General features: G+C 36.0%; 2 protein-coding genes across 35 annotated transcripts in view; one reads left to right on the forward strand and one right to left on the reverse strand.

The window, feature by feature from the left end:
- The window catches only part of LOC132132047 (disks large homolog 2), a 220222-nt gene extending 205807 nt beyond the window's left edge, over window positions 1-14415 (forward strand). For 20 of the 34 annotated variants that reach the window (XM_059544234.1, XM_059544224.1, XM_059544237.1 and 17 more), the window contains 10 exons: window positions 3812-3988; window positions 5006-5081; window positions 7291-7390; window positions 11063-11113; window positions 11242-11343; window positions 12203-12226; window positions 12553-12725; window positions 13083-13192; window positions 13302-13393; window positions 14036-14415. In XM_059544234.1, the coding sequence (XP_059400217.1) occupies window positions 3812-3988; window positions 5006-5081; window positions 7291-7390; window positions 11063-11113; window positions 11242-11343; window positions 12203-12226; window positions 12553-12725; window positions 13083-13192; window positions 13302-13393; window positions 14036-14142 (1012 nt within the window). In that variant the 3' untranslated portion in view covers window positions 14143-14415. Of the gene's footprint in view, window positions 1-3811; window positions 3989-5005; window positions 5082-7290; window positions 7391-7657; window positions 7704-11062; window positions 11114-11241; window positions 11344-12202; window positions 12227-12552; window positions 12726-13082; window positions 13193-13301; window positions 13394-14035 lie in introns of those variants that run through there. The other 14 variants (XM_059544230.1, XM_059544233.1, XM_059544247.1 and 11 more) reach the window with 6 other exon arrangements.
- A 4847-nt stretch (window positions 14416-19262) lies between these two features.
- On the reverse strand, window positions 19263-21857 carry LOC132132361 (fibroblast growth factor receptor 1-like). The gene is made up of 5 exons (XM_059544735.1): window positions 21681-21857; window positions 21126-21452; window positions 20784-21041; window positions 20320-20582; window positions 19263-19478 (listed from the first exon to the last, which is right to left on the reverse strand). The coding sequence occupies exons 1-5, from the start codon at window positions 21721-21723 to the stop codon at window positions 19263-19265; spliced, it is 1107 nt and encodes a 368-aa protein (XP_059400718.1). The 5' UTR covers window positions 21724-21857.
- Window positions 21858-22175: the final 318 nt, after the last annotated feature.

Raw genomic sequence — 22175 nt, forward strand, 5'->3', positions numbered from 1 at the left:
ACTGTACCTGTACTGTTTCTCTTGCTGTTAGACAGAGATCCAGCCCTGCAGCTCTACTGCAAGATCCACACAATAAATCACAAAAAAAAAAAAAGACTCAGGGGCGCTTTCACTAAACAGTTTTACGTGCAGTATTTCAATGTAAAAACCTGCACTAAGCCAGATTCAAAACTGTTAGAGCTATAAAAAGTTACAAATCTATAAATAAAATTTTGAGAAAAATTAAATATAAAATAAAAGGTTATTCAAAATATGAATAAATACTATAATAGTATATAAAAGATTCTAAAGCAGTACTGACCTGACCTGCAGTAACCACATGAGCACCAGTATGATTGACCACTAAGCTACAGCTCTTGCGGTATACAGTATAATGTTTTGGTTCTTTCATCAGGTAATTTATCAGCTTTATCAATTTATCAGTAATTTTATCAGCTGAATGGTTTACAGACAACATGTTTTATTTATTATTATAAGGGCATATAATGGTAGCAGAGGGGAGAGCACATTATTCATGTGTCAAATGACAGTACATTTTGAGTTTTTGTCAGCAGGTTGCACTTCCACATGATGTTTTTTGGAAGAGACTTGAGAAGCATCACTGTTATAATGATGCCATGGAGGAATGAATTCACTAAAATATGCTGAGAACCTGCCAGCATACAAACATATAAAAATATTATTTATCTCCACTGTACTGTACGTGGCTTGCAGTTTCCATAACAACCTTGACGTCTTTATTGGCCGATGAGAGGGAGCATGTGCTTTTTTCCCTAGGCATGTGTTCCATGTGTAGTATGTGTGTGAGTGTGTGTGTTTTATCCTTTAGTTAAGGGAAGGTTAATGAGGACATTGAAGACAACACTTTATTTGTGTCTGTAAAGTGTAGATCAGTGGTTCTCAATTCCAGTCCTTGCGAGACATTTTGCATGTCTCTCTTTGTTAACACACCTGATTCAGATAATCAGCTCATTAGATGTGAGCTCCGTGCATGAACTGTGTTCCCATTGACATGGTCCCTACACAGTGTTCATTGCTCCCTACTCGCAAGTTTACCTCACTTTGGAACATTCATTCACGGATTTGTGCTGCGCAACGTCCTCACACACAGACAAGTGTGACATCATATCTCTGTAAATAAATACAATTTAAATTCACGTCTCGCACACTTCAATGCACTTTTAATGGAACATATACGTTCGCTTCGAACTGGAATCATGGCGGAATATCCTGTGATGTCCACTTCGCAAGGCACTTGCATTCGAAAAGAACCAACTTCTGAAGCGATAAGAGAAAAATACAAAATGTGCAGAGCAGGGGGGCACGAGGACTGGAATTGAGAACTGCTGGTGTAGATGATTGGTTTTTGCACTCAGTATGGTTTGTAACGAATCCGTAATGGTGACTTATCGCCATTACACTGTATATTATTAACTGCTTTATAAATAATGATGCACTGTAGTGACCCAAACAGACACATTTGCACCATCACATCACTAGATTAGAGCATTTTGTCCAAAAATACAACTTGCTTGCTTGCATGCTTGTGAAATGACATCTGTGAGAATCAATGTTCCATTTATTAGAGCAACAAATGTGCCAGCCATTATGTGCAGCCCATTTTGTCATACAGGTATCTGCTCACAGCAGTGCAGTATGGGTAGCTTGTGTATCTTTTCATTGATTTCATCCTTGGGATGATATTGATCACCTACACAATATGCAGAAAAAATATGGTTTTAAAAAAAAAAATTTTTTATTTTTTTTGTTCCCCAACTCACACTTTTATTCAGGAGAGCCTATTCTTATGTGAGAACTTTTATCATGGTAGAAAATCCAGAAGTGCTGTTTAGTGTGTGGTGTCATTGCAGCATTTTAGGAACAGCTTGTTCTAAAATGATAAATGTCTTTAATAGATGACTGTTTTTGTTGTTGTTGTTTTTTGTTATCAGACAATCCACTTATTTTTTGTGTTCACATTTACATCAAGGGGTCAAAGTTTGGTTTACTTTGGCTTAGTTACCCTCTGATTGCCATTCAAAATAAATTTTGAAGTATCATTTTTGTAAGCATTTGCCGTTAGGATGTGGGTATCATTCAGTGTGGCTTCTTTGTTTTCACCCAAACAGAATAAGAAATTGTATAGACATTAGAGAGAAACATGAAATGTAATAACCCAAGTCTGCATTGAAGCATTTTGGCTAGGCTTGCAGTGACTAAATGTACCTGGAGGAACGGGTTTAATGGGCATTGTTGCTGTTATCTCTTGTATTGTGTACTCAGTATGCTTCTTTTGAATCTGTTTAACCGTAGTGAAAACAGCATGGCTGTAAAACTGTAAAAAGTGTTTTTGCAGGCACAGTTTGAGAATATAATAAAAAGTACAAAAATATTACTTCTCCTGCTTATTTTTGAAGAGCACACTAAAATCAATGGGTGACTCCATTCCACTTGCACCCACCCCTCAGACAGTGTTTTTATCTGGCCTTTGAGTCTACATCATCAGTATAAAATCTGCTCTTAAAATAGAGTGTTTGTGTCTCTTTCTAAGTATGAGGACATGAATCATGGTTATTTTTGAAATGGTAGCCTGTTTCTCTGGATAGTGCTCCTCCATATGAGGATGAATGAGAGGTTTCTTCTGTCACCGCATAGTAATTCATCCACTTCAGATGGCAGGAGTGTGTAGTAAACTGTGATCTCCTTTGAAATGGCTTTGCATTTCTGATCTCATTTGTGCTTCTCTCTAACTGGTTTTCTATTATGTGAAGGAGCTGAGATTTTTCTTTCAAAATGATTTGAAATGTATCATATACTTTGAGGTATGCAGCATCTGAGAAAGACCTGGTTCCCATGTTTACAGACTGTCAATCAAAAGTCTCTTACGCTCACCAATGCTGCATTTATTTGATCAAAAATACTGTAATAAAGTAATATTGTGAAATATTGTGACAAATTAGAAAGTAATTTATTCCTGCTGAATTTTCAGCAGTCTTCAGTGTCACATGATACTTCAGAAATCATCCTAATAGGCTGAGTTGCTGCTTTAGAAATATAGATTTTTGTTATAAATGCTGAAAACAGTTGTTCTACTTCATATTTTTTGTTGAAACCATGATACTTTTTTTTAGGATTCTTTAATTAATAGAAAGTTCATTGAAATAGTTTTTTGTAAACGTGTTATCAAAAGTCTTTACTGTCACTTTTGATCAATCTAATGCATCCTTTTGGAAAAAAAGTATTCATTAAAAAAAATTCCTACCGGCCCCAGAGTTTTGAATGTATGCATATTTTTGTAATATTGTGTCTGTCACAGTATATGTTTACCTTACAGCAGAGAGGAGACAGGAAATGATAGGTAGAAAGGGCAGAAGTTCTCTGAATTTATTAATTGTTTAACTGCTTCATTTTTTAAAACAGACCACAGAATAGCGCTCTAGTTGTATCCCACAGATATATTAATTTAATATGATGTTCCCTCCCTCCCCAAGCTTGGCAAGAAAAGTGATGGCAGCTGCTTATAGATTCCTGAGGCTATAGAACAAATCATTCAGTTGTTGTTTTAATCCATCATATCCCAACATCATTATATACAAACACACACACAGTGCAACTCTATAATATGTGCTGACTGTGGCTGGTGGCACTTATTGTACCTTTTACAGCTGTATCTGCACATTTCACACATGCTGCTTTAGAATGAGTCAGCCATTACTGCCAATTCAAGACTGTTTTAGTGACAGACGGATGCAAAATGTTGCATGAATGTGTCAGCTCTGTAAAACAGCTCTGTGTGTGTGCCTCTCTGCAGGGCTCTGTTTGACTATGAGAGGGCAAAGGATAGTGGGCTTCCCAGCCAGGGTCTCAGTTTCCGATATGGAGACATCCTCCATGTTATCAATGCATCTGATGATGAGTGGTGGCAGGCCAGGAGAGTGACGCCCGAAGGAGACAGTGAGGAGATGGGCGTCATCCCCAGCAAGAGGAGGTGAGTTTCATGCTGAATCAGCTACATGACTAAACACTAAACATTTGACCAGTGGAGATTAATTACCACTTTTTTAAGCGTTTTTTCTTCCAATTAGTAATTTGATAATCACAATCCACATCCAATCTTACTTTTTAAATTAAAAAGAGCTGTCAATAAAATAAAAGAAAATACAAATACATATCATTGATATGCTAAGTTATCAAATTAATCTAAATGAATTGCATATATCAATATTTACTTAGCACAGCCACCTAAATTATTTAAATTAATCATTTAAAAACATAACATGAGTGCTTCCTTTTTTAAGGAGTGATATTTTTACTGAACTGTTTTTTTATATAATTAATTGTACTAATTTTACATGTGACAGCCCTAGTTCTAATCATCACCCTACTGCCCTATATTTAAGTTGGCTCTTTAAAGAGAACATACAGTGGAAAACTGATATGAAAGAGTTGAATACAGCATATGAATAATAAGCAGCAAAAATGGGTCATTCATTAATGTTAACCTATTATATTCTTGTCTATTATTTCCTTTGTATTTACATAAAAAAGTCTTAAATTTAAAGCAGAACATGACTGTTTGATTTGATATATCAGGAAAAAATGGTTATGTAAAACAAAATCGTTGCATAGGTACACGTACTGTGTAAAAGTTTGGGTATGGTAATATTTTTTTAAATAATTTTTAATGAAAGAAGTCTCTTAAATTCACAAGGCTTCATTTAATTTTATATTATAGGAAAAAACACAATAATATTATGAATTATTACAATTTAAAATAGCAGTTTTATATTTAAATCTATTTTAAGGTGTTAATTATTCCTGTCATAGCAAAGTCTCCAGTGTCTCCAGTGTCACATCATCCTTCAGAAATCATTCCAATATGCTGTTTTGGTGCTTGAGAAACCTGCTGTAAACCAAAAAGAAAGTTTGTGCTGCCTAATATTTTTGTGGATACCGGACATTTGTCTGGAACATTTCACTGACTTTGTCTCTATTACTGCGGCAGGGTGGAGAGAAAAGAGAGAGCCCGTCTGAAGACGGTTAAATTCAACGCAAAACCCGGTAGCCTCGATTCTAAAGGGGTAAGTGTTGTATTTGTTGAGTGATTGTCTTTAAATTGGTTTTATCAGTGCCAACATCCGAAATTCTGTTCGCCCCAGTTTTCATTTATAAGCAGGAAGGGCCAGTGATTTAATGACAGTTTAGACACAGTTCACCAGCAGCCCCTGTTGTGTCTCTTCACTCATCTAGTGTAATCTAACTGTCTGTCTCTTTCCTTTCTTCAGTCTATCCAGTTTAGTTTCTGTCGTGCCATCATCTCAAATGTATTTCCCCTTTTCAAGTTGTGCTGGTGGGTCATTGAGTCAGTCAGAGTGAAAGTGTGTGTGTGGGACTTTGTCCTTCTGCCGCAGTGTGACAGCTCACTTTGAGCTCTCAGCATCAGTGCAGCAGCGAAGCTCACAGAAATAGCCCAAATATTACATTTCTACATAAATGTGTCTCCTATAGCGTCTTTTACAAGATCAGTATGGTAAGGTCGTCTGTAGTAAATATTTCTTGTTTGTGCATGAGAGGTGAACTGAATTAAACTGAAGGATGTGGGGTGTATTTTTAGTTCGGCACACAACCGCAGCGCCGTTCAGATTTTTAGCCTTGTGATTCTCACTAGTATCCATAGCAACATTGCAGCCAGACCTGCAAATTTCAGTTTCTTTCTTGTCTCGTTTCTCTTTCTTTTTTTCCTCTCTCTCCATCTTTTGAAGATGGGAGAGGAGTGGGGGTGTTGGCACTGATGGTTTACTTGACGATTTGTTGTGTGGTTTTGTCTTTGTGTTAAGATGCACCAACTTGTGTATGTATCATTTCAGGTTTATGATTCATAGGATTTCACTGTTGATTGAAAATGCATTGATTAAGAATGTTTATGTGCCTTATAATAGAAAGGATTAGCATAGTTATGAATATTTTCTTTTATCACTATCAGTGGTACAGTTGGTTTCAATCGTACACTGTGCTGAAAAAACAAATACACACAAAAGCACACAAAATTATATATTTATTTAGCCAAACATATATCTGTTAATCTATTAAAGAAATGTCTGGGTTATATTTCACCCCAAAACCATAAGAAAAAATTTAATGTTCATGTTAAAAGAAAATTTAAGCCTATTTTTAAAACCATTTCAGTTCTTGGTAATTAAGCACAATAATCATGATATTCATTATTGTAGAGTAAAAAATAAATAAATCACGTTCTCAGTACTTTATCACATTATTTCTGGACATATTTATTTTATTATAGCATTAATTAAATTCAGTAAAAAAAAATTTAAAAAAATTGAAAATAAATTATAATGATGTTTCATACTTTAAATCTTTAAAACTAATTTTTCTTGTTTTTCTTTCCTTTATGGTTTTTGCATAGTGTAAAGAGTGTAAAACGTAATTTCAATAACATTTCATAATAAAAAAAATCTTAATGGTCATAAAACTACTTTTGATTTGTAATAAAATTCGAATAATTTTATATAATTTTTCCTTTTAATTTTGGGGTAAAAGATGATTTGTACATATTCTAGATGGGTCTCACCATCACAGATTGTAATTTATCAGGAAAATTACATTCATATCAGACAGCATATCGACCTCAGGTTCACCAAATCAGCTAGAAAATCACATCAATGTTACCTCATTTATTTTTGTAGCATTTCATAGCCATTTTTAAAAACAATTCACCTTCAGAACATCATAATACACACAAGCAGCACAAATTTGTCCCCTTTGATCAGCATGCCACCCTCTCAGGATTGTCCTGCATGCTTGATATTTTAATTTGAGTTACTATTTTTTTTTTAATCCCATTTGCCTTTGCATGGCACTTTTTGTTTATCATTGTTTACCTCCCTTGTATGTGCCTTCCAATTGAACATGTTTTAATTTGAATACATTTGAGCTGTCTGAAAACAGCTCAGGTGCTGTGATGTCATGGACAGCGGGGTTTAGATCAGCCTTCCCAACAACCAAAGATCACCTTTACAGGATCATACAAGCACTTTAAGTTCCAGCTAAAAATAATGTAATTAGTTAAGGACAAATAAAAGCGTATTTAATATGTGTTAATTACTAATTCAATTTAGGTGCATGATCCTGCCAATAAAAAACAATTGGATGTTTGGTTGTCTCCTAGTTGTTGTCCCTCACGTCCAGCTCCAGTCGTTGTATTGTTTTTGTCAGCATGATTGTGACAGCGTTTAGAGCCCCCTGTTTGCACCATGCTCTCTCTCCGCACAGTCATTCAGTGAAAAACGTAGAAAGAACTTCATCTTTTCACGCAAGTTCCCTTTCTACAAGAACAAGGACGCAGACGAGCAAGACGGCAGTGACTCAGAACGTAAGTAGCCACAAACACACGTGCACTCTCACACGTAGGTGCATAAAAACACCACACGCTCACACAAACGCATCCTCGGGGTGAATTGAAAGGTCTAGGTGTGTAGGTAGCTCCAGGAAGCCCATGCCCTCCTTCTTTCTTCTGGCATTACTGCCCGCCCCACCAACAACCTCACTGTCTCTCTCTTCCTCTGTCTCTCTGTCTCCCATCCTCTCTCATTCTCTCTCTCCACCCCCTCTCGCCTCTCTGATCGGCTGTGTGGTGTAGGACATCTCTGGAATAGGGGAGGACGGGTACGGAGCAAAGACACTGAGTAAGTGTGTTAAAGAATGGACCCAGTAACCCTCTCCCAAGCACATATGTAACATTTCAGTTCAGATTTTTTTCTTTTTTGTTGCGTCATCCTAGCTGTCTCAAACAACCACAGGCCTGTCTGCATGTCAGAATACTAATGTATGTTTGTCCACAGGTTGTAATGTTTTAGGGATTCCTGCTATTTTATCCTTAGGTTTATGTGGTAGCTAAAATGTTGCATGAACATAATGTGTCAGTAGTTGTCAAATTATTTTTGTTTAGTTTGTATGTCGAAAATGTGGTGCTATTCTCTATGTAAGCTTGTTTCTTAAAAAAATCAAATCAAATCAAAAAGGTAATTGCGACTTTTTATCTTACAGTTCAGACTTTTTTGTGCAATTCTGTGTTTATATCTCATAATTCAGACTTTTTTTGCAATCAGAGAAAAATTCTGAGAAAAAAATACATTTTGTCAATAAATAAATAAGATTATGCTTATCAAAAGATTTATAATTACGTATTATGAAGTTCTCCTAATGGAAATCTAGGTTACATTCTAGTCTTTTTGTGTTTGTCTTTTGATATCTCTGCAGTGCTGTGCCAAATGTTGTCTTGTGTTTTTAACAGTGTATTTTTATGTTCTCATCAGGAGCATTTAGCCAACACAATTAATAAAATATGGTTTAAAAAAAATACACATCAGCCAAACTCAATATTTAGCGTTATTCTCAATTAATTAATATGTATTTGTGCCAAGATGTAATACATAGATAGGGGAAGCGATGGATGTTCACAAAAAAACAAAGCTGATATATATTATCAGAAGAGAGGATATTTCTTTTAGGTCGAATGTGTTTATCTTCCCTTAGTACTGTGTCCCTAATTTAATCTCCTGTGTCTAATTTTATTTTATTCTTTAAACTCAAGTCTAATTTAATCAAACAAATATTACTAACTTAGACTGTCAAAGTTTATAGAACACATAGAACAACACTGCTATAAGAAAAAGTTACTGAGTAACCTGATGACTTCAGCTTAGTTTGTTGGAGATAAAGTATTGTAGTCCAGCTCCAAAGGGTTAGCTGTCAGGTTTTGTAGTCATCTTGAGAGTGGCAAGTTTCCAGACTATGTGTGAATTCAGAGCTCTCTGGATGAGCTTGTCACTTTGGACATATTAGGTTTTGCCATGTAATGGTCATATGGCATGTTGCTGTTCTAGACAGCCATTGTCAACATAATTAAAAATGACTTGTTCGTTTTCCCCTGTCGGTAAACAGGATTTGTGGCTTTTATTTAATTTGTTTTGGAAATGGACGTGATAACGCATTGATCAAAAATGATATGTGCTATCAGAAAGAATCATTTAAAGTTTGTTTGCTTTAACATGCAGAAAGATACAAGTTTTGCCCATGATGGCAGTTTTAAGTTTAAACATTTCAGAGTTACATTTCAGCAAACATTTCATTGTTATGAATATATGTACACTATTATTTGGGGTAAGTACTTTTTTTTAAATGAATGAAGCAAGGAGGCATTATATTGATTAAATGTTACAGTAAAGACATTTCTAATACTACAAAAGTTTGCATTTCTTGCATATAAGTGCTACTTTTGTGAATTTTCTGAATTTCACCTGAGAATCCATGAAATATTTAGCACTGTTAATAAGTGGTGTTTCTTATCAGAATGCTGAAAGATTATTTGACACTGAAGACTGGAGTAATGGCTGCTGTAAATTCAGCTTTGCCATCACAGGAATAAATTAAAAGTTATTTCAAATTGTGTTCATATTTTACAAAATTACTATTTTTACTGTTTTTTGATTATAATAAATGCAGCCTTGATGAGCATAAGATACTTTTCTTTTTCTTTTTTCTTCCTTTTTTTAAGTCACCATGTCTTTCATGTGATATAAGTAGAAGCATAATTCTTAAGTTTGGGCTCTTATTGCTGAAAGTCAGAGGGCAAATGTCACTGTCCAGTCTTACAAAATGATGTATGATCTGTCTCCACCACAAACTCCAGGCATTGCTCAAACCCACATAACCTTGTTTAAAGTCTTCACAGATGCTATCCCCTCAGCTTGACTTCTGTTTAATGCACAGTAAACAGAAGTTATTTTGAATATACAACTCAAGCTTTGTTCAACGTGAGCTGCCTTGTTGCTTATTACCTACACAGGCAGCTGCCTTCTCAGAGAGATATCCTTTCAGCCATTACTGATTTGGAACGCTCTACATAACCAGCTATTTGAGACTCAACTCGCAATAATATATTCAGTTGAGTCTGGTGCTAACAATAGAGCTCTACTCTAATCAGCATAAAATTTGCATGTTCAAATATTAAGTAAAATAATCATTTTTAATTCAAAATTTTATAAGTGTTGAATAAAATGTTTAATTATAGTCAACATTTTTCTTTTTTTTTAATTGGATTAGTAATGTAAACATGCAGTGTTGCCATTAGAATTTGGTCAAACATGAAATATTAGCAGGCAACAAAGTTAAGTTTTCTACCTTTTGGAAACCTTTTGGTCTTTTTTTTTTTTTTTTTTTTTTTTTTTTTTAATGCCTCAATATTATGCTTCAGTGGGCAGTTCATTAGGTTGCCGAACAGAGCTTCAAAATGTGCTTTGTGTTTGTAAGGCTTTAAATGGACATAATCCTTTGTGTTTATGGCAATACTACACAAATAGAGGCGATCTAGCATTTCTACAGCACCTAAATTGTTCTCTGTAAGAGTGGAGCACTACACAGAAGCTGATTTATGTGTGATTCATTCTGTATAGTTTAATATTACCACTGCCAATGAGAAAAATGAAGCTCTGGCTCAGAATAACACTCAATCCTATCTGGGTTTGAATCGATGGATAATAACCATATTGTTTTCCTGTGGCAGCCTCCTTCTGTTCGTTCCAGGTCTAAAAATAAACTCCTCTGGCTCTCTAAGTCCCTGTGTGCGCAGACCACCTCACAACTAGCGTCACATTGGACCTGAGTTCCATAATTGGACTATTATATTCATTAGTATTGCCACTGTCTGAAACTTCAGTCTCATCTGCGATTAAATTGCTTTTCTGTTGTCCATCATCGCCTTTCCGCTGATACCTTTAATCTCCCAAATGAGAGCTAACTCAATTTTGTCACTTTTTTATTTTTCTCTTTTTTAATATACATGTCCTTGTCAACAAGCACGTAATGGCATTACATGCTCAGTAACTCATTTACACTTCCACTTGAGCTGTGCTCTGAGATGAGAGACCTTGGTGAAGGGCGCACCAAATGTGGGCATTTCGATCACCGGCGTTCTGCAAAAAGCAAGCGGAGTCCTATCATAACCACCCTCCCCACTGAGTATGTTATTCTGTTCTGTTTCCAGGGAGTCAAGAGGAACTGATCCTCTCATATGAGCCCGTCATCAGACAAGAGAGTAAGTGTCTCTCCACTGTCTCTCATGCTTGAACTGTATGACGTTCACAGTAAGTGTAAATAGATTACGTGATTGGTGTTCGATTTGAAACCCGAGATTTTTTGTACCTGTATTATCTGTTTGAACAGTTAATTACGCTAGACCAGTAATAATCTTGGGACCCATGAAGGATAGAATCAACGATGACCTCATTTCCGAGTTCCCGGACAAGTTTGGATCATGTGTGCCACGTAAGTACCCTACAGAGATCTTGCGGTTCCTGCCCAGGTGGTTAAATTATTAGATAAACTTAACTATCAATGGATCTTTAATTAATTATTTATTATTATATCTTTAGTATGCACAGATACCTTCAGTAGAGGCTGACTCAATCGATATCTTAAAAGAGCCCAACTGAGCAATATTGTACTGTGTTATTCTCACTTGGGCCATCATGGATATCAATTGGACTGTTAGAAAAACCTCTGGCCAAGGTAGTTTGTAATTATATCCAGTAGTCTTGGGGGTTTTTAAGCCTTTGTGCTGATAGCAGTTCTGGTGGGGTTCATCAAAATGAAATGGTAAGGTGAGTGGCCTGACCATAAGAGTCCGTGGCATTCCCTACTGTCCCAGTGTGCTTGAGTCCAGTTCCTAAAAACTAATTTCATTGTGCTGTGATACAACTTCAAGGTCTGCTGATTAACAAACTTCAACTAAGTCACTAGTGATGTTTTCAGAAGTTACAAGTGGTCTAAAGAGTAAATACAAATAAATAAAAAACATTAAAAGCATTTAGATCAAACCTTGAAGGTATCCCTTTTCTTAATCCACAATTTGTAACATTTCCTTTGTTTTCTATTTGTCCTTCCCTTGTTTATTGGGAAAGAGCTTTGTTGGCTTGTGCTACATATATTAGTCAAAATATTAAAATATTGACAAAACTAAGTAGTTCTTCATCTCAGAATAAAAATCCCATGTCATTCTGAGAGTTTGCTGATGAGTGCCACAGAGCTCTTTCATGTTTTACATCTTAAACAGTTTATTTATTGTTTGTTTTTCAGTTTTCCAGATTTTATTAAACCGTTTTTGTTTGTTCATAATTTTAAAAAGCGGCTAACAGTTCTGATCAAGAAGGTAAGTGAGAATATTAGTCTGCAGTGAGGAAGATTATAAGTAGAAAGTGTAATAGTTTTTTCCCTGTAGTATACAGTTCATCCAGTCAGTGGGATCTATGAGTATTTCTGCTTAGAAATCTCTATCTCTTAATAAGTCACCCTGAAAGGTAGACATATAATAGTTTATATGTAATTGAAAGTAGACTTTCCCTCCATCCTCTGACAACTTAGTATTTCTTATTAATGTGTATGTTAATAATAAAGATGATGATTTCTATGTGTTGTAGAACAGAGTACCCAAGTGTACCAAAAACTAAAGCCTGGATTTTTTTTTACTAATTTCAGATACTACCAGATCAAAGCGGGATTATGAAGTGGATGGGAGAGATTATCACTTTGTGTCCTCGCGTGAGCAGATGGAGAAAGACATCCAAGAGCACAAGTTCATCGAGGCTGGACAGTACAATGACAATCTGTATGGAACCAGTGTACAATCTGTCAAATACGTGGCTGAGAGGGTCAGTAGTTTTATAACCACAGCATTACGGTACTATTTATACATTAATATTTATATTCTATTAGCGCTTTGAAATTCCATTGTGAATGAAATGTGCTACATTATGTAAATAAGCTTGCCTTGCCTAAAATAAATTTCACAATTTGGGTTGCCTAGCCAGTTTAGCATGTTCCAGATGTACAGTACTTGCCAGTAATGTGGTAAAGAGTCAAACTCGATATTTTAGAGGACTTTTCCTTGCTAAACATCTAATAGGCCAACACTTGTCCTTGTGGCCTTGGATGTGTCTTTTGTGAATGGCCCCTTACTCTACTGTTCAGCTTCCTAGAATTTAGCAAGAACTTTTTTGCTTTTCTAGGGAAAGCACTGCATACTTGACGTGTCTGGGAATGCGATAAAACGACTACAAGTAGCACAACTCTACCCCATTGCCATCTTTATAAAGCCTAGATCCATTGAGTCCTTAATGTAAGTTTACCACACACCTCTATGATGCCATATATGTTCCATAAATAATACAAATTCCTCTGCACTCAGACTCAGGGACTGATACACTTCTAAAATCTGTGCGTTTCAGGGAGATGAATAAGAGGTTGACGGAGGAACAGGCCAAAAAGACGTACGACCGTGCCATGAAACTGGAGCAGGAGTTTGGCGAGTATTTCTCAGGTAACAGAAAATTTCCCAATCCATCCAGAGGACCTGAGAGGTGCCTTTATGCTTGGATATCACCTCATTTGCATATTCTGATAGTCTCTTGCATATACATTACCTCAGAGGCCAACCCCTGCAGCCTATTACATCCATCATGTTTGACAGCAGAGCCATGTTGCTGATGGTCTCCCCTGAGTGAAACACATCAACTTTCTCTTGAAATTTGCATTACCGTGACCCCTGAGAGGAATATGAAAAAGCGTGCAGTGACATTATGATTAATATGAGGGCATTTTGAACCTGTTTGACTACTGCTTTTTTGCTCTGCATCTGCAAGAAAGCTCCTGGAAGAGATCTAAAAAGTCTGTTGCTTTCCTTATAATGTTGCATGCTTAAACAGAATAATTATTTTTCTTAACAGAAAAAATACAAAATATTTTTCAATGAATAGGCATAGGCTACATAATTCTCACTACTTTGTTAGATATTCTGTTGCTGGGTAAATGGCTGTTCTTAAAACGTATGCAAAAGAATCCATAGCAATAACGTGGCTGATGGGCCACTAAGTTAAAAAAAATTATCATTATGAAACTGACATCAGGGTTTCTTACTTCTTGTGGTGCAAAATGAAAAAAACTCTTTCTCTTTTCCTTACAGCGCTGGTTCAAGGAGACACGCTAGAGGACATTTATAGCCAGTGTAAGATGGTGATAGAGGAACAGTCTGGACCTTACATCTGGATTCCCTCAAAAGAAAAACTATAAAAAAAACACCTTACCCTTGCAGGGACCTTGGACTGGAGAAAAAAACACACAGATAGAAATAATTTGTAATATGATATAAATTATTATTATGGCAATGTTTATTGTTAACTCTTAAAGTGATTTTTTTTCCAGTTTGTTTGTTTGTTTGTTTTACATTGCATTTTTCACTTTCAATATGAATGTTCCTGAATGTACACCACGAAGTGTTAGAAGCATTTTTAGTCTCAACAAAAAAAGTGAACTCTTTGTTTGTATATTTATTGGTTAGCATTTTAATTTAAGGGAAAAAAAGGAAACAAAATTTAGCTCCGAGTATTCTTCTTCAAACAATCTTCGGTTGGGATTCCGAACAAAAGGTCAAAGAAGTAGGTCAGATCATCACGGATGATTTCCACACCCCATCACCACCTCTAAGAGAAAAAAAAAATCAGCTCTTTCGTCACTTTTCACCCAATCGGTTGGTTTCACACATCTTCCAGACTCATTTCACAAACTCTCTAGCGTCTATGCACTCCTGTGGCTAAGAACACGCACATTGATTGTGTTGCTTTTTGTTGTATTATTTTGTTAATTTTGTTTTCTACAGACATACATTTTGTTGAAAGATTTAGTTCCAATTGTACATTATTTCTAATGGATCCTTTCAGAAAAGTATCTTGTGATTTTAAGATGCTTTAGTTAGTGTAAATGGATAAGGGGATTCAACTAGCTGTAGGATATTTGACAGTATATTTTGCTATTTATATTGATAGAGGCCACAACAGCAAAGAAAATATTTATGAAGATGGTATATAACTTTGTCTAAAAATCATTTTGGAAAGCAGATTTTACTGGTACTGTTGTATCATATTGTGTCGTCGCTGTTGTGTTGGTGAGAATGAAAGGTAATGACTGCATGTTTCCGACCAGTGCTGGAATCCGCTAATTCTAATCTGACAAGAGTTCTGACATTCTTGGAACTCAACTTTAATTGGCTGAGGATTCTACTGAATGTGAATTGAGTATGTTTCAGCTTTGTTTAGATAACAGGAAGGAGCCTGATATTTGTGAATCATTTGTTGAAGAGTTGTTTGGCCTCCCTTGAGCACCCTCTAAGTGTTTACAGTACCTCAGCTACAGTTCAGAGATAAACGAGGGACAAAGGGACAAGGTCTGCAAGAGGTCCTTCTTCTCCATAAATGTAGTGGATCATTTTAGTTTATTTGTATTTATTTCTTTTTTTATTTTGGCATGCTTTACACTTATGAACATGACCTTGGCTTCCTGTCCACACATTCATGCCGCATAGGCCTACTTATGTCATTTGTGCCCTTTCCATGTATAGTTGAGAGATATTCCCCTCCTTGTACATTAATTGTAAAGCTCTCGCCATTTGTTGAAACTACAAATGCCAAAAGCCATTAACTCTGCTCACTCGTTTCAAATGCAGGGGGAATTATTTGTTGCAATATTTATTGGGAGTTGATACAGCACGGTTCTGTGGCAAGAGTCTTTTGACCTACTGGTGACCACTTGCCTTAAAAAAGGGAAGAGGCTTTTCGGGCCAGATAGACATTTTTTACGCTTTCTTGAAGACTGAGCACTTTTGTATATTTGAGAAATTATTCACAGATTGTGTTCAACCAGATGGTGGACACAGAGGGGGATTTTCAGAAGAGAGAAACTGAATATCACAGTGAAGCTCTCAATGGTGTAATATGAAATTTATTTAAATCACAATAGATAATGTATATGTTATTATGACAGTGTAAACCATGGATGGCAACAGTGTCTATCAGAATATAAATTGAAAATTTAAATGCTGTGAAATTATTTTTTCTCCTCTAAATGTGTAGTTTTTTTCTCCTTATTCAATGTGATTGTGATTGTTCATCTGCATATCATTTTATAAATTTGGTAATGCACACAATGGATCATGAAAGCATCTCACAGGATTTGGGGTACCCTTTTTGTAAAAAAATATTTGCATTTAACTCTCAAATCAAAAGTGAATCTCAAATGATGCTGTAGCTTTAGTGAAAATCAAAACCCTGCAGTTTATACACACTTGAATGAGGGTCTCCGAGCCTTATGGTGCTCATAGTCTGATTTGGTCCATTAATTCCAAGTGAATGTTCAGCTTGGTCAAACGTGCTGAAATCGGGTTGTTTTTGTCTCAGGGTTGCCAGATAGGGCTTAATCACTGATGTTAAACCTTCGGATCAGAGTGCATCTGTTTACCACACAAATCTTTTATTCCTGATACCTGAATTGCATTCAGTCTACTCCTTTGTTCTGGAGTGTCTGTGTCCGGTGAGTTCGCTTTGTGATTTATTTATCCCCAAACGAGCGATGCAAATTATTTTCCACACATTGTTTTCTTTTTTTCTAAATCCCAAATGATATGTGCAATTTTGTATATAAATATCTGTTTACAATTATTGTAGTTGTTTATGAGATCTTTAATTAACACTGACCCCCAAACCTCTGTTTTTTTTTTTTAAGAGATTAAAGTTAAATTATTAAACACTTACATCCCCCTTCTGTTTGTAAGTATCATTTCCCAGCATTCCATGGGTGTAACAAATTAACCACACTTACAAAAAGTGAGACTGTACAGTTAACAATTGTTACAAATTTGTTATTTCAGTCTTTTTCTTTTGGATTTTCTGGAGGAAAAACAAAGAAAGGAACATATTCTTTGCATCCTGTGGCAGTAGGCCTATGTATCCCTGGTTGCTTTGAGGAATCCAAATAAAGACATTGCTTTAGTTATACATGAAGGTACTCTACTTAAAATGTAAATGAAAGAATTGGTGAGAAATGTACTCTACAGATGACTGACAGCATGGCTGGACTGGCCATTGGGCATACCGGGCATTTGCCCGGTGGGCCGACGTGCTTTTTGGGCCGATATCTCATACTCATACTTTTTTTTTTAAACGGCCCATACAATTTGTACATCGGCGGCCCATTCGTTTTGTTTTGTTTTGTTTAATTGGCGGCGCTGGGTTTGTGCCGGTGTAATGCATTGGTCAAAGTCATTGTTAGTTTTTTTTCTGACAGACCAGCCCATGAAACACGTAGATCAGCGGCCCATTGGCTCTTTTCTTGATTGACACTGGGCTGGCCCAATCACAACTTTAAACGAGTGAGCGAGCGGCAGCAGTGTCAGTGTGTATCTGTAAAAAAAGATGGAGTAGAAACGCAAGGAATGTGCAGATAAATAGCGTGAAAAAATAGAAACAGGCCCTTAAAGCAGACACTGTAAACTGTGTCAAAATATATGTTTTCTGACCTTCATCAGCTCCTGTGGCAGATGATGATAGTGAGGACGGAGGATCAGGAGAGAGATGAGAAAGTGTAGAGCCTGCCCTAAGCATAACTACTTTCAAAACACTTAGGCCATGTCATGAGTGTAGATTAATTAATTCCACATCTGCATAGTTGACGATTACCGCAATTCACTAGAAATTTAATAAGAGGCGTTTGTAAACCATGTTTTCCGCCAAAATAAAAGCTTGATGCAGTTTGCGTCAAAATAAAAGATCATGTGCTTATCTCTTTCAAGTATAGAAATTGGTACAATTAATTAAGAAAGTTCCCTTTTTTTGTGCATTTGTTTTACAAAATATGGCTATTACTGTCATTGGATTAATATTATAACTATTATTATGTATAGGTGTAATGTAAATAGACACTGTAACTAAAAGAGGTTTGAATTTTTCTTTGTTTAATTTGCACACTGAATATGGGTTGGAGCTTTTAATTTTGAACTCTCAAAGTGCACCAGATTAATGAATTTAACATTAAAATGCACAAAATTTTCTCATGGGGGGGCATGCCCCCGAACCCCCCTAGAAGGACCGAAGACACACCACCATAGTTTTAACAAAAATCCTGTAAGAAACACTGGTATTGCTATGCCAGAGCCGCTTATAGCTTGTTTTAGGATTCACCGCTGTGGAGTATAGTTCAACTGTATTAATAAATATACAATTTTGACTTATTTCATCTGTTAACTCTCACTCGTTCCTATACTCACTCATTACATGGCATTAGTGGTTTTTATGAATAGGAGTTGGTATGCATATAATTAAGGGCGTGCAAAGATGGGTGGTGTTTATGATCATATAGTGGGCCGGTCTGGGCAAAAATGCTCGGGCCGATTTTTTTTCCCAGTCCAGCCCTGACTGACAGCTGTCTCTCAAATGCTTTGGCCTGTTTTGGTCTCTTACTGTGCGCTGTTAGAGTGCGCCTCTTTACTGACATCTAGATTTGCCTTTTAACATCAATTAATCTGCGGCTTACTTCCTGACATGTCATAATTTATATACAGAACCTTTAACAGAGTTAGTCAAGACAAACCACTTTTGCTCCAAATTGCTCTGAAAAGTCGTTTATCTAATCACTGTGTATGACAGCCACTAATGAGTAGGGTGGACATTTATGACCCCTCACAGTGTGCATATGTGTCACTTCAAACATTGTTTCCTTGACATTATTGCAAGACGCTGAAGTACTTAATGAAGTCCTTTTATTATGTACTTATCAAGTCTGTATAATGGTGTTCATGCTGTGCATGATCCAGTGCCAAGTGCAAGAGAGGAAACACTGCTATATTTCAGAATGATGCTTAGCCTACTGAATGTAACTGTAATCATGAAACTATTTTTAAGATGATTTGTCCATCATAAATGTTGTTGACCATCATGGTTAAAAATGGTGGAGCTGCTTCAGTCTCAGGGGGAAAAAAACCTGTTAGATGCGGTTCCCATTAAAATGTTATTAATATGTACACTTTAGGTACTAATATGTACTTTTCGAATACTATCATGTACATTTAAGCTATTATTATGCACCATTTAGGTGTAAATAAGGTAGGCTACATGGTTGTACCTTTTAACTTCTGTAAATGGAAGCCACTCCAGTGACAGCTTTGCACCTTTAACTAAAAACAGTGTGTTTTCAGCTGTTTTTGCTTCCCTCTAGTGGTTGATCAGGACGTAACGTATTTTTTTCACTCGCTGCTTAGAAATATGTTGCACTTGTTGCACTGCACCAGATTCAGGAACATGAAAGTGTGTGTTAGTATTTGCTGTTTTCATTTCAACATGTTTTTTAGTATCTTATATCAGTTGTTATTCCTCTTCAGCATCAGGACACACTGTGGACTGTTCACTAGAGACACGTTCATATAGAAAGACTGTTTCTTCCCTGCATGTGGGTCCGACCTCAGAGTAACCAAAGTCCTCAAAGTGTTGCGCTGCTGCTGAGGCCTGACCGCTCTCTTTCGGCTTAATGAAGTCTGTGTAGACGTACGGTAAGCGAGTCACCTCTTCAGTGGCGGGTACTTCCTGAGAGACCGGAGTGGTCGGAGTAAACAGGTATTATTAATATGTTTATTTAAAAAAAATTAAATCACATTAATCAATGTGCTGGATACACGGAGATTGTTTCATGACTTAAAGACCCAATGAATGACCTGACAGTGGCATTTTGGCTTAGTGAGCACCGCAACTTCCGGTGCAGAGCAGTGTATTTAAATTGTGAGAATATTAAGCACAATATTAAATCTTTTAAGTGTCACGCAACAGGACAAAACAATATAATACTAAATGTTATGTTTATGAGTGCAAAATTAGATTATATTAGACTATCTACTGAAAACCTGATTTGTAAACATGTAGGCATCAAAGGTAGTAGGCTATATTTGAAATAAAAGCCACAAAACACTATTTGTATTTTCATACGGTCTTTAAGGTAAAGAAGATAGTGTCTTAAATGTTCATCATATTAATGTCCATCTAAGTATAATAAATTAATTATTATGCATCTGTTTATTAATGCTTTTGATCGTCTATTACCTGATAAATAGCAAGGTCATTGTCTTCACCCCCTGTGAAGATATTATACAGTTACAACTGGTATAAGTATATAATTAATACAAGCTTATAAAATTTTTTTTTTAATACCTTCATTTGTAGTTCTTCCATTTTCTGCTCTTTGCCCTAAAAATACAATAAGATTAAAACATTATTTACAAAATACAAATGAAATGTAACTGCATGTCATGTTTTAGGGAGACTGCAGAAGGAGAAAATTTGTCTGGTTTTTGTGTTTCTATAATTAATATGTCTTTTTTTCAACCTGGTGTTTTTGAAAACAATTGGGTGAGAACTGAGATGCTGAGATTACGTTGTGTTGAGTTTCTTGATCTGAGTCACATAATAAATCTAAATCATGAAGGATGTGGGTTTCATAAACAATTGGTTTACTAAAGCAACATTTATGAACATGTATTTGGAAGCAAATCTTACACTGATGGTTTTTGTAAAGGCAGAAGAACACGATGCACAGTCCCAAAACTCCTGTGAGTGTGAGTCCACTTGAAAGCACAATCTGATCAGACTGAGTTTTACCACCAGCGCCATTTCCTCGGTTAACAGTTGAGTTCTCACCTTAAAAGAAAACCAGAAAATGACATGAGTATGCAATGCTTCTTTCTTTTTTTTTATTCTGTTTTGCTGGAAGACGTTTTACAAAATGTCTTTGTGTTTAAAGATGTGTTAGGTTTATTTTGTTGCCCTAAACAGAATATCGTAATCTGGCATCATTTTGAGGATTCATGTAAGGTGCTCAACGAATGAACTACTGCTCACCGGTAATATATGTGTGTTGTTCTGATTCTCCATATGCATTTGAAGCAATACAGCTGTACGTCCCATAATCAGAGCTGGTTATGTTGCTGATGTGTAGAGTCTGGTTTCTCTCACTGAATGAGTGTCTGTGTTTCTCTAGAACAGGCAATCCTTCTCTCTTCCACATCAGATGCAGAAAGACGCCACTCACTTCACATTTGAGAGTCACAGATGTGTTGGAGGTCCAAGAGACCACAATTTCTGTTGCACTTAGAGGGTCTTAAAGTAAAACAATGAGCAAAAGTACAGCAAAATTAGATTAATTCTACATGAATAAGCATGATTGTGATAGGTCTGACTTACACTGAATTATTAATGTGAAGTTTTGAGATATTTTAGTGCCGTTTCCTCTAACTATTGTTTCAGTGTAATTTCCTTCATCCTTTGCTGTCACGTTCTCCAGAATGAGGCTGTTATTGTTGAAATAGAAATGAGCTGTGCCACAGCATTGACTGTATTCAGCACTGAATGTGGTGTTTTTCCTAAAACATAGACATGTTACTGATCCAATTAGTTTTGTCCATTCCACCGAGCGCAGAGAATCAACAGTATGTTGATCAAGTTCCTCTCCAGTCAGCTCAACACGACTGTATAAACCCGTCTGCACTTCTTTGACTTCAGTTTCTCTCACTGTCAAATCAATATGTAAGGCAACATGTAAACTACAGTAGATCTATGTATAAGTGACCATACATGTAAATAATTGGCCTAAAGAGATTAAATTATTCTCTTTAAGTAAACATACTACATAGCATTTAAAGTGTACTTAATTTATATATTACAAATCACATATGCATTAATAGCAAAAAGAAAACACTGCAATAACAATTAGCTATGGAATTTATTAGCCATACTTACCAAACACAGCAAAGAAACACAGCCAAGTGAAATATCCAGGCATCGTGAGTCAGAAGTTAGACTTAATGTTTCAATAGCTAAATTAGCATTTTATTAACATTGGCAACCATTAATCAGACCGTTCATATTTGCAGATCTTGTTTCTATGACACGCTTGAATGCACTCCGAGTTGAAACTGTCACCTCAGAGTACAAAAAAATAGCCACTAAAAACCACAACAGGAAAAATAAAAAGCAGTTAGAAGAAGGAAGAAGGCAGGGCTGCTTTTATTCAAATTATCTAATAGACAACATCTCTCGTACATTGTTTTACACATTATAAACTAATAACTAACTCATAAAAGACAACTTACTCTGGTTCAGTGTATCATTTAAAACTGATTATGGCTATCATTTCATCTTGCTTTGCTAAATGCCTACCATTGTTTCAGAAGCCTTTCAGTGTTTGCTGTTGATTCAGTTTAATTTAGTATTATTTTTCTGGGATATTTACAC

Source organism: Carassius carassius, chromosome 49, assembly GCF_963082965.1.
Source record: "Carassius carassius chromosome 49, fCarCar2.1, whole genome shotgun sequence".
Lineage (NCBI taxonomy): Eukaryota > Metazoa > Chordata > Actinopteri > Cypriniformes > Cyprinidae > Carassius > Carassius carassius.